Below are 13054 nucleotides of genomic sequence, written 5' to 3'. Positions count from 1 at the left end.
CCTGAAGTCTGTATCCAGTCACAGCCGGACCCGGACCTTCGATTAGTGTTCTTTCTCTTGATACAAATAACAATGTCCATTACCCTGAGCTGATCTATTTCTGTATTTTTAATTGTTCACTTTTTGTTTGGTTTGTAACACTGTTTGTGGACTTAAATAATTAATACTTTCTTCATAAGAAAGTTCTTTTGTATCTTTTATAATAATTTAAAAATGTGCCTTGTGGCAATGGTGTAATTAATACATTGTCAGGAATCTTATTTCGTGATAGAAAAGAAAACGGTTCATTAAATAATCATTTCTTAGGGCAAAATTATATTCATGTCCAACCTTGATTAAGTTCAGATTGAAATAATTTATTGTATTTAAATTAGTCCAAATTTTTTGGCAAGATTAGAGCCCTTTTAAATTTTGGGAATAGGAAGGAACAGTATTTGATTAAGTTTACTTTATTGTAATTATAAAAATGTATAGGTTCTTCCTATATCACAGTTATTTATTCATAATAAATAATCTATCGAGTAATTCATGAGAATTTAATTAGTTAATTAATTTGAGCCCTCATTAAAATTAAACATGAATTTTCTACTATTTTGAGTAATATTCTTGATTTTGTGATTGACTATGAGATTCCATTCGAACATCTCCATCTTCTTTCAAAGACATGATATTTACTTAACAAAAGCAATGCTTCTAATTACCTACTCTCTCACGGAAGAGTAAAATATCTATGCATTACTTGGCTATAACACTTGTACATATGGCATTCAAATTGGCAGTGCAAATACGCTTCTAGCGATTATTTTTCTTCAAATGTTGTTATAAAAAAATAAACTACTTTATTGACTTAGGAAGTATGGAAGTCACCAAATAATTTGTTTTCCTAGCGACTCAGACTTTGATTTAATGATGGTAACCGTAATAACCATGTCCGTATGCTGGTCCGTAAGAGGTTGCTAGGTAACTGTGTTCCTTCAGGTAAACAGGTTCTTTTACAACTATTGGCTGAGGTACGGGGACAGCAACATGTTTTTCAACAGCTACTGGGTATGGTTTAGGGACACCGACTGGAACTGGATGGGCAACAGGTACATGGACGGGTACTTGGACTGGGTAGGGAACTGGACGGTCAACTGCATAAGGAACTGGACGGTCTACATGTACTGCATATGGTTGTGGTACATGTACTGGGTATGGTCTGTCTACTGGTACTTCTACTGGAACTTTCACTGGATATGGTACACGTTTCTCTACGGTCACTGGATATGGAGCAGGTACTGGTACGGGTACTTCCTTGTGGATAGTGATCGCCTTAATTACGCCTTCTGTTACGTGAATCTTTGGAGCGTGGACAGCGGCTACAGCTGGAGCGGCAGCTACAACGGGAGCGGCGGCGGCAACAGCATGTCCGACAGCTACTGGAGCTGCTGAGAACACTGGTGCGGCAGTTACAGTGGCCACTGGGGTAACTGAAGCCACGTGATGAGGTGCGGCTGTCACAGCTACTGGAGTGGCAAAAGTGGGACCAACAGCGACTCCTTTAGCGTAAAACGGTGCGGCGGCTACGGCAGCTTTAGCGACAACTGGAGCAGCATAATGTCCACCATAACTATTTGCGAAAGCTGGAAGAGCATAGCTCTTGGTGACTATTGGAGCAGGAGTTACTACAGGTCCAGCTAAAAGAGGTTCTCCATGACTCTTGGTAACAACAGCGGCTGGTGCGACTAATGGAGCTGAATAAGCTTTGGTTACAACTGGAGCGGCGTAAGCTGCTACTGGAGCTGCGTAAGCTTTTGAGACAACTGGAGTGGCATAAGCTGCTACAGGTGCTGCGTAAGCTTTTGAGACGACTGGAGCAGCATAAGCTGCAACAGGTGCTGCATAAGCTTTTGTGACGACTGGAGCGGCGTAAGCGGCTACAGGAGCAGCGTAAGCGGCTACAGGAGCGGCGTAAGCGGCTACAGGAGCGGCAGCTACTACTGGAGCTGCTACATGAGCGGCACCTACTACTGGTGCTGCAACAGCATGAGGAGCAGAAACGGAAAGAAGTCCATGTCCGAAATCTGAATATCCACCATAGCCGAATTCAAAAAGGCCTCTTTTTTCGTTCTTAGATTCAACTGCCTTCTTTTCGTCAGCAGTTTTTTCGCCCAAGGCAAAGGACGCCACAAGGAGAAGGATGCACACCTGCAATAAGATTTTGTATATTTAATAAATTTTGAAAACAAATAAAAATTGTCTCAAACCGGAAGAAGCAAAACCTAAAAGGAATGATTGAAGGGAACTTTAGAATAAAATTTGAAACAGTTTCTCCTATTTTTTTTCGGAAATTACTTAATAAAAATATGCTACAAACGGAATATCTGTCTTGAAATCTTTCGAGAAACTTGACTTTACCAGTTTTGGGGACACAAAATTATGTTAAAAAAAAAGAAAAAAAAGGAAAACTGGTTTTAATACTCTAATTTTTTTTGTTTTTTGAGCAACCACTCTCAATTTAGAAACGTGCTCAACTGAATTTGAGATTAATATTTCAATCAGTTTAGTTTTATATACATAGTTATTATATAAGAAAGTTGTTCAGTAAATTTAATATTTTTCACGTTGGCACAAACTTGTTATTGCAATATTGTAATTAATTGCATTATTAATTGCGAGATTATATGAAAAATGAAAGTCTAGCAAAAAAAGTTAGTCTAGTCTAGTGTTCTTAAATTCTTACTCTAATTTAAGTTTTGTAGAAATGTTTGTGGCTTAAGACCCGTGTACTCATGTTATTAGTAATTTTTAGGAAGGCGCCACGATAGCCGAACGGTTAAAGGTGAGACCCGCAAAGTTAAGAAGTAGTGGCATACTGAGTGTTGTTTTCCTTGGATTTTATCAAATAATTAATAGGATATTTTATTGGTACAGTTTGTTTACGCGTCTGAAAAAAAATAGGCATTTTTTGTTTAAATTTAAATGGATTATTTTTGGATGGTTATAGATCTAATTGTAATTATTTTATTAATATGATCATAAAGATTAAGAAAATCTGAAGAATTCAACTTCTAACAAAGTTAAGTCTCTTTACGTGCTTCTAAGAACAAGTAAACAAATTATCAGATCAGTTCTTTCTGATATTTGTAATTTTTGATGTTCGTTAATCAGTGACAGTTACAAAAACTAAAAATATGGGGAAAATTCTGTTTCTGTGATAAATTCTAAACAAATAAGTGAAATAAATTTGTTTTCAAGTATTTAACGCTAATTTACTCTGTTTGATGGAATTAGAATTGTCGTGAGATTCCATCTCAGTCTGAAAATTGAGGAAGTTCGTAACCCTAATCATATTCTCTAATCCCCTTAATATCGTAGATATATTTTATTGAGGTCACTCAAAGAAAGAAGGAAGGGAACAGTGATAATCTCAAATTTGCCAGACAAACTTAGAGCTTAATTATTTAACTGAAGGAAGAATTTATGGAAGGAGAAAGAAGTAATCATTTTTTAACAATATTATTATCACTTTAGCAACTTTTGAACAATTATTGTGAGTTTAAAGTTCCCCTAGATCCTAAAACATTCTGAAAACAAGTCTGTATTAACTGTTCTTCCTTCCTAGCCCCAATGTTTGTGTAATTTGGAATTAATAATGCAAACTACAAAGGAACGTAATGATAAATTGCGAATTTCATTAAATGGAATTTGATGAATGAACTTTGATTAATTGTTCAGTAAATTAAAACCAAGAAAAGACAACTTTGATCTTCCATAAGAATAAATGTTTGAACATAAACATTTCTGTTTTGAAAAAAAAGTAACTGAAAAGTGTCAAATGTTTTTAATAAAACTAATTAAAAAATTAGAACAAAATATTTCGATTAGTTACTTTTTTATATTTGAAAAGTTCAACTGAATTTGAGCAGAATCTTATCACACTTCAATTAAATAATTCCTACTTATAATTGAAGTAAACTTAGGCTGACATACTTGAGGCCTCTTTAATAATTTATACAGTTTGTAAAGAACAATTTGATTTTAGACAGCAAAATAAGAAGTTAACTTAAAAAACCAAAATAAAATAAAATAAGAAAGGTACAACATGAGATAAACCTAAAATAAAATTTAAATTCAATCAAAACAACTTTTAATTAAAAAAAAAAAAAATTACGTACGAATGAAATAGGTTTAAAAGATCCGTGAAAACCTTTCTTCACAGTAAGATATTCCACACTTTTTTGCTTAAAAGTTGTAAAGTATTTAAACAAGTCCGAGCAATTGTATGAACAATGACAAGTAATTTAAACCAGTTAAATATTAGTTTAAGCCACAGGAACTTAATTTATAAATGTTTCGTGTTAAAGTATGGAGCTAGTTACTTAAAATTAGAACACAACTTTTTAAGTAGTACTTTAAGTATAAATTCCTTTTTTTTTTTTGTTAAATTATTAAACGATTATATATTTTTAATGAAGTAATAATTAACACTTGCCAAAGCACATTAAGATAAATTCATTAAAAATAGTTAATGCGTTTAAAAAAACCGGTGGGTTCCTCCTTCCTTAATTCGATTTAAAACTGATTGATTTAATGATTTAAAGAACTACCAAATTACAAATAACAATAAGGGTGTACGTACCTGCAACTTCATGTTTATTCAGAATGGTAGAAAAAGGGCTTGGTCGCAACTTTATATACCTCGCAGACTTTCGTCTCCCACCTATAGTTCAATTTGTCCTTGCTCAATGTAGCAGCAACAACCCCGCCCGCAATTTTGAGGAATCCATCGGACACAGGATTCTTTTTATTTGCATTGAAATCTTCTAAGGATCATCTTCCACTATGTACGACAGTATCCATCCATCAATCAAGAGGATTCTTTAAACTTAGTAAGTTCATTCAATAAATATTCTACTTAATCAAATCGTTGACTTCTTTAAAATCGTTTTAATTTAGACTAGATAACCTCTGTTTAATTTATACTTATTTAACTCAATTCATTGATCCAAATTCGTGTACTAGGTGTAGCCAGTTTTTCCATTCGAACCTCTCTTAAGCAACGTTTTGCAAATAACACGAAATATATTGGAAACAATATTAGGAATCAATAAATTAAATAACTATTTATAAATGTTAAATAAATGTTCACTCCTAAAAAAATCATTCCGATCAGTGGTTGTGAATGCAACATTAGATTCTTAATCGATTTCAATAAAAACTATCTTTGCTAACAAAAAATATAAAAAGAGAAAGATACCAATTTTATTTTATATAACAAAAACAGTGGTTTGCTTCTTGACCATCGTTTTTTAGAAATAATAAAGAAATAGTTCTAAACAAAAATTTATATTTTAATAGATAAGTCTAGAACTGGCACATTTGAATAGAATTGGTTGTTGTAAACTGAAAGTTGAACTATAAATAAAGCTTGTAAATTAAACAGATTTGAATGAATTTTCCGTTCTAATAATTATTAATAATAGTTAAAATAATAATACAAAAAATACCTGAAAAAATGAAGATATAAGTATTTACAAACATTAATTTATTGATTTATTTGTCACTAATTTAATCATATTTTTTTAAAGAGTAATAAATAAAGAATAAATTATTTGTTTATTCCGTTATTCGGAGGTGTAATAGATATCCGTGTTGTTAAGAAGAACATTAAACGAAACTCTCAAAGATAGTCTTACATAGTCTTATCTAAATATTACAAAGAATATAAAATTTCAATAGTATGCAGAAAGAGGCTGAAGATATTCCACGTAATAAAATAGATTCTTCAACTTTTAAAAAGGAAGGAAAATAAATAACTTCTTGAGTCATCCAAAAAAAAAAAAAAAGTTTGGTATAAGGTAGCCATAGTTACATAACACAGACTCACCTCATTTACAACTAGATGACCATACTTTCCATGTTAAATTCAGTTTTGATCTTCAGTTTTGTGAATGTCATTAACACTTATATAACGGTGTAGTTAGTAATTATAAATTTCATAATTTTATGTCGGTGGCTTTTGCTGTTTTTTAGATTGCTCTGATTGCGCCGGATTGTTTGAGTATATCGCTTTGAAGAAGACAGCTCTTTTCCGCCTTATAGCCGAAGCTGAAGGGTAATGTTCTATATCGTCCTAAATATAATAAGGAGAAAACTGAAAGAGTGTTATGATAGCAAAGCGGTAACTTACAGATGCTACCACTAACCTCTTCGATGTGTTGAGCCTCTTAAGAAACCTTTTTTCAAAAATAAGAATATCTGCACAAATGGGACCAACCGTATGTTGTCTGATTCCTATTAGGACCTAAGATCAATGTGAAAGGTTTAATGGTGATGAATTGAACCCAAATATAGCTCTCGTCATTAGCCCTCAATTAGCAATTATTAATAGTAGCTATTATGGGAATGTTGGGAAATCTGTATGATTTTTTTCATTTTGTTAAGATGGGATATCCAAAGTGGCGCCCTAGACACGTTGAGATTAGCTAGTCTTTCCTCAGGGTAAACAATGTAATAGCACTTGGGTTAGGTGGGCCCCGTGCTGATTGAAGTACGTGCTTTAAACGTTTTATTACGTTTATTATTTAAACAGTGTTTTTAGTTAACGAGTTTAAGAATATTTAACGCTGGTCGTAATCTGTAATATTAGAACTACTGTCTATGTTCTTTCTATTAATCTAACTTAATAATTTGAGATACTAATGTATGATGGAAAATTATTGCATTACAAAGGTTCCTAAGTACATATTTTGTTTTCCAATTTCTTAATAAAACTGTCCGGTAGGACACCTGTATAAGAGTTGATCGTCAAAAACTGCATGAAAAAGCGTGACGTCGAAAAACACCCAACTTTGACAAATTTTTCCTTTTTTTCTATAAAAGATAAAATTCCCATATTTTCTTCCCAAAAAATGTAGGGCAAATCGTTCTTCATAACTGTAATTTGTAGAAGAATGATTACAGTTGCTTCAGCATTTGAAAAATTAATCTTTTCTGAGTGATATTTGATAAATAAAAATACTTTGAGAAAGATCATTAACAAAAAAAATTGATTAAATTATTGTCAATGAATCCACAGGAACTGTGAGAAAAACTAGATCAAGATTAATTGTAAATTTACCAATGTGTCTAGCTTACAGAATATCAAATTATAGATCTCGCCATTTACTTACTTTAGTTCAACAAACCAACTGATTTTGATTGAAAATATTCATTAACAACCTCAACCCAACCATAAACGGAACATAGCTAGTGATCATTCATCCACTAAATGATATTAAACTTAATATTGTGCGAACAATATAAATACTAATATTGTTCCATCAAAACAAAAATTAATAAATCATTTCCTTGCATAAATTTCACTTTGTTATATAATAAACAGGATATGATGTTGCTAGAATATTTATCAAAAAAATGACGTTAACTAAATAATATCAGATTATAACAACAATGATTAGAATAACTTTATATTTTTTTTTTAGAGTGATTTTAATAAAAACACCACACAACTCCCTCTGGAACTGGCCTTCATACGGCCTCAAGAGGTGGATATTTCTGCAAGTGAACAACTTACTTTAATATAATATATTATATTATAATCAAATATTTTTATTTGTAGAAAAATTAAAGTTAGATTGAAGTGGGTAAAAATTAGGACCGACGCAGTTACTATGTATTACTTCCATGACTGGTTTAAGTTTCTTTTCATTTATTTATTTTTTTAATTTGAATGTATGTTACAAAAGGTTGGTAAAAAAGTGATTTAGGATCCATGGAACTTGATGACTTAATACATTGAAACTGGTAAATTAAATTTGAGTAATAATATTTAGTGAATCAAGTTCAGTAAAGCAAATAAAGGGTATTAGCCTTTTCAATGAATTATACTAGTTAAATAAGTTAGTTAGCTGATAGCTAGTAACATCTTTGAAGCATTAACACCAGTAGTCACTGCAAAGATGGCTTAATATTTTATCGTAACACATAACTTTTTTCATCCCTGGACAAAAAGAAGTAGACGCTCCTTGTAAAAGACAATTTAAGCGACTAGACTGAACTCAAACCGAAACTTAGCAACCCAGTACACCACCTCTCGGCTTATCCTATCCTCTTGTATTACAAGTATGTTTTATAATGCTTCGATAAAATTATCCTAAACGAGAAATTTAAAGCCTCGTTTATTGTTAACATAAAAATTATGTTAAGGAATATAAACGGTACTTGATGCTTAATGACGTTTAATACTTTAGTAGTTGAAACTTTAGTAAAGAGAAATGAACTTTATGTTGTATGTATACTAAGTGACCAGTTCGACTATTAATAGTAGACAGCGAGTAGGCTAACCGGTCCAATTACCTTTACCGACTAAGCCACAACCTTCATCAATACAGTTGGTCATTTATATATGTTACACGATAACTGTACAAATATTTCCACTAAATGTGTTTAATGTAAATGGGCTAATGAACAGAAAAAGTAAAATAAAGAAAATACAGCCTACGACTTCTACTATTTTTGCATTCACTTAGAAGTTTTTGTTCTGTTTTTTTTTTAACTAACAATTCCCGAAGAAATACTTTGAAGAAGAAATGCTTTAAACAAAGTAAATGAAAGAAGAATGGAACTCTCGAAATATGAACTCACCCACTGCAACTCAGTTTAGACGGGATAAAATGATCTAGTCGTCTTCAGACTTCATTAAAAAAAGGTTATTAAGACTTAATTAGTTTTCAATAATGTGTTTTACAAATAACATTGATGATAACAGAGTAAATAGGTATTCCAACTAATTGGTAAGGTCAACTAACTTTGAAAATATAATCTGTGTCCATTATGATTAAAATAATTGCAAAATGAGAGACAAGATTCTTAATTTCACCTTAATAACGTCTGCGAAGTCCGCTTAAATGGTAGTAAACTGTGTTGTTGGCCTCTATACAATTAGATTTTTTTTCTATTTAGTTAAATAATTTTAGCCTCTAGATTCGCTTCCTTCTTCAAAGTGATAGGCAAGTTAGTTTAGATTCTACAAGTGTTAGCCAAAAAGCCTATGTCACTCAGAAGGTCTGTAGTGGCACTCCTCTAGTTTTGTCTGTTGGTTTCTTCAGAAGACGGAACCTACACAGGTCGCGACCTCTGCCCAAAGAATACGTGCGTTTATTTAATCTACAATGGCCAGTAAAAAGGCCTACAATCATCCTAACGACCACCAGGCCTTACCTAAGTGATTCCCCCATTCGTTTTAGCTACCATTCAGTTTAGGTCTCATGAAAGAATACCTTGTTTTCTTTCTTAAAAAAAAGTCTTTCATTGTACGTGACAGTTTTTTCAATAAACAATTGGAAAAAAAAGTTTACTCTTAATTTGATCTACACTTCTGATCGATAAACAACATGTTGTGTATTACATTCTAACGGGGCTAGTAGTTTCCGTCGCGGAGAGTACTCGAGGTCACATCATTACTTTGTACTTGACAATGGCCTCGCGCCTGACCTTTTTTTGCTCTCTCATTGAGATCTGTATTCTGAGATATTCAGTTGCCGCAAAAAAAAAAGTCTATCACATTGTCTTACAAACTTATTATTGAAGAGTGTTCATTTGCTTACGGAATATACCTTTCAGGGGCCTCGTTTCGTTTAGAACACTCAATAAAAATTCACATTTGCACTTCTATTTACATAGCTTATCATTATGATCATTTTGGAATTTTAGATTTTTTAAAACCTTTCGTGTATCAATTTGAAGAGATAATCTGCTATAAATATTACATTTCTTATTAATCTAGAAAATGGAGGCCACTGTTCACAAGGAACATTTTATTTTTCCTCATTTCTTTGTTCTTTAATCCTAATAATTAACTGATTATCAATGTTAATCACTAGAAATTCTCGGTTCCACTGCCAGTTGAAATTCAGTAAAACTGTGCAACGTTTCAGTCTTGGACTCAAAATCTGACAAATGGATTCAACTAGTTGCTACTGCTTTCAACAATTTGTTCAGTACATTAATTTTTACGTAACAAACTTTCCTCAATTATATTGAGTGAATAATTAGGTAAATATGTTTTATTCATATTATGTTTAATCAAAAAAATAGTCATTTATTTTAACAAGGTCACAATTACTAAATAAATAACTGCTGCACCTTTCTTTTCCTGAATAAATATAACAAAAAGATTTATAATTATTTCAAATTGATCAACTAGTGAGGATTGTGAGGAACAAATAATTAGACTAAACTAAAATGGAAATAAAATTTAAACTTTGTAAAGACACTTTTCTAGAACTAAGGAATAGAAGTTGCTACTAGTTGATAGCGATTACATTACCTTTTTCCCGTTTTTTTTTTAAACGTAAGAGCACCAATTTGAAGGTGAAGACACAAAACATTTCTGTAATGTTTGACTGACTGAGCTGATGTCCTTTTAAAGTTGAATAATTGCACACCACACCCGCTTTGATTCTAATGTTAAGAGTTTATCTGAAAAAATTATAACAATAGAAATAAACATTTGAAATGTAACATAAACAAAGCATTTGCCAGCTGTTTGATTTCATCAATAGTTTATTAAATTATCATGATGATAATCATCAATAAGCATCAATGGATGCCCTTTTTTTTATGGTAAAGGAGTAGATAATATCAGTTCTAATTGTAGTTCTGGAAGTAGAATTTGGTCGAATTTAAACATACAATTATTTGAAAGTTATAAATATAGCATTAAAAAAAAAGAGTAAACGGCCTCTTAAATTTAATAAAAATCTAGAGCCTTTGTCCTTGGGCTGCTTAGCCGTTGTATTTTATTTTTTAGGCAAAAAAGAAGAAAATGTATTTTAGTTTATAGTGAGTGGGAATAGGGAGAGAAGAGATTTTTCGATGAATACGATAGGATAAACAGTTGAAATTGATTCTTTCTGATATATAAACACAAAAACTGAGTTAATTTAATTGATGTTTTCATTATGAATGTAAGATTTAATATGAATTAATTATTTAAATGCATGTGGTAGACTTGGCATTGTAGTTAAGCAGATACGGAAGGACTCATATGATTGGTAATTGGAAATAATATTTCTTATAGTAGAAGGAACCAAGTTTTAAATACTATTTTTACTGATTGTACGCCAATAAAAGATTTTTCCTGTATTTGCAATCAGACGTCAAGAACATTGTTTGCTGTTGCTTAGAATGAATATTGATCCCAGCAACTTTTGATTCATTTTAAAGTAAAATGCTACGGAAATTAGCATCGTTAATATTTTAGATTCCTTTGATTTTCATTAAAATCCTTTTCGTAACAGCCAATGTTTGATTTCTGCTCCCATAAATGAGAGTAAAAAGAAAAGTTGACCATTAATATGCTATACAAATTTTAATGTAGATTATCTACCTTATTAAGGGCTCTAAGATTAAGTATCATAACTCTTCCACGTGCGTAGAGCAAGAGAAACCATCTGTTGTCTGCATACTGGATAAAATTCTCTTATCTTAAAATTGGGCGTAAGATACGATTAGATCCGTGGAGATTGGTCAGTCAACTTATGCCATTGTGACCATGTAGAGGGCCTTTCGAGCCTCCTCTTTGGAGCACCCAAAGTATGATTGTTTGATTAAATTTATGAATCTGGAGATTCCTAGGTAAAGCTTGAAAGCAAGCTTTTCTTCTCTTTAGGGCTGATCCACTGAGAAATACTCCATACGTATAATGTCGTTCCTTCTTCTTTCTCTTTAACATAAACAGAATATACTTGTTGCGAGGCCAAACAGTTGGAGGAAATTAAGAAAGCCATTAAGTTCTACTCCGCACTCATTTCAAGATAGATTTCAAACAGTGAAATATACATACGTATGACACTGGGGTTGTTTTATGAGCTGGTATAAAACCTACCAGGGTACTTGTATTCAAACTAGAATGTAGTTGTTGTAATTCAATATAACCACTGAAAGTGGGAATAAAAACAAATTTAAAGACAAAAACAGTAGCATATTATTATGAATACTAGAGTATATCGAGTGGATATATGGTAAAGAGAAATATCAATGTCACACATATCTAGGTGAAGGAACACCTTTCACTGCTTCAATATGTGCACCAGTTTCTGGAATTTATACTTTTCGAAGTGTTACATATTTTTGATCTACAAATGATGTCTATCTTTTTTTTGGGTGGACAAATGATTTCTTTATTTTTACAGGTATACGACAAAATTGACATTTCTACTTACTGCAAAAGGAGTGAAATTATTTACATAGTGTTTTCCACCCATAAAAGTCATTTAAGGTCCCTTGATTTCTAAGAGATTTTATTTTTGGCAAAAGTTAGTCATTTCCTCTTAATAATCTGTGGGTTATTTATTTATTTTGAGATTTATAAAAAAATTTCTATAGTTTTACGAATTCATCATTATTGATTGAAGAAATTGTAATGTTGTTAGTGGTAAATAATTTTTTTAGAGTAAAAACATTTTTATAATTAGAGCACAAGTAATATAAATGTACTAATTCAATTCAAGTCTACTATATCATAGTTAATTTTTTTGTTTATGGTGTTTGCTTTATTTATTGATTTACTCAATGTTTGTAAATGCATCTCCAGTTATTATGCTTTGCGCGGACACGATCTGAAAGACATTGATTTATTATAACATTTTGTATTGTAGGTACAAAATTGACCTTAATAATTTGTAAATGTAAGTCTTTTATATAGATTATTTCATTGCCAGTATTATTTTATGTCAAGGAATTCTAATGACTAACTTAAACCGTCAGCTAGTTTATTACAATTGTCCTCTGATTTTTATAATTTTCTCAATAATATGAATAACTATATTGAAAAAAGACAGATTTTTTAGACACTTTTGTATTTATTATTGAAACAAAAGTTCCCTCAGATTGAAAATTTGTTTAAATTGATAATCATAAAAAACAAATATAATGGAATAAACTTTCACTAAGTGCCAACAATCATGAGATTAAATTTAACATACACGCAACAGTAAATTATAATTTAAAATATTATAATCATAATTTAAAAACAAATTTGTTTGTTTAGAAGCTAGAGAAAAGGCTA

At 31.4% G+C, this 13054-nt stretch overlaps 1 protein-coding gene and 1 long non-coding RNA gene across 3 annotated transcripts; one reads left to right on the top strand and one right to left on the bottom strand.

Moving 5' to 3' along the window:
• Positions 1-433: 433 nt before the first annotated feature.
• On the bottom strand, positions 434-4763 carry LOC141452714 (uncharacterized). Its single transcript, XM_074125097.1, has 2 exons — positions 4622-4763; positions 434-2187 (listed from the first exon to the last, which is right to left on the bottom strand). The coding sequence occupies exons 1-2, from the start codon at positions 4631-4633 to the stop codon at positions 904-906; spliced, it is 1296 nt and encodes a 431-aa protein (XP_073981198.1). The 5' UTR covers positions 4634-4763; the 3' UTR covers positions 434-903.
• On the top strand, positions 4731-12839 carry LOC141452716 (uncharacterized). 2 transcript variants are annotated; one of them, XR_012457554.1, is made up of 4 exons: positions 4731-4871; positions 6016-6097; positions 7467-8692; positions 9867-12839. It is a non-coding gene; the product is annotated as an uncharacterized lncRNA (long non-coding RNA). The 2 variants fall into 2 exon arrangements; XR_012457553.1 differs by having other exon boundaries at positions 7467-12839.
• The last annotated feature ends 215 nt before the right edge of the window (positions 12840-13054 follow it).

Source organism: Rhodnius prolixus, unplaced genomic scaffold (genome assembly GCF_049639745.1).
Source record: "Rhodnius prolixus isolate KJV_2025 unplaced genomic scaffold, Rpr scaffold_3, whole genome shotgun sequence".
NCBI classification, from domain to species: domain Eukaryota; kingdom Metazoa; phylum Arthropoda; class Insecta; order Hemiptera; family Reduviidae; genus Rhodnius; species Rhodnius prolixus.
The sequence above is the reverse complement of the archived record's forward strand: the minus strand, read 5'-3'. Positions and strand labels throughout refer to the sequence as shown.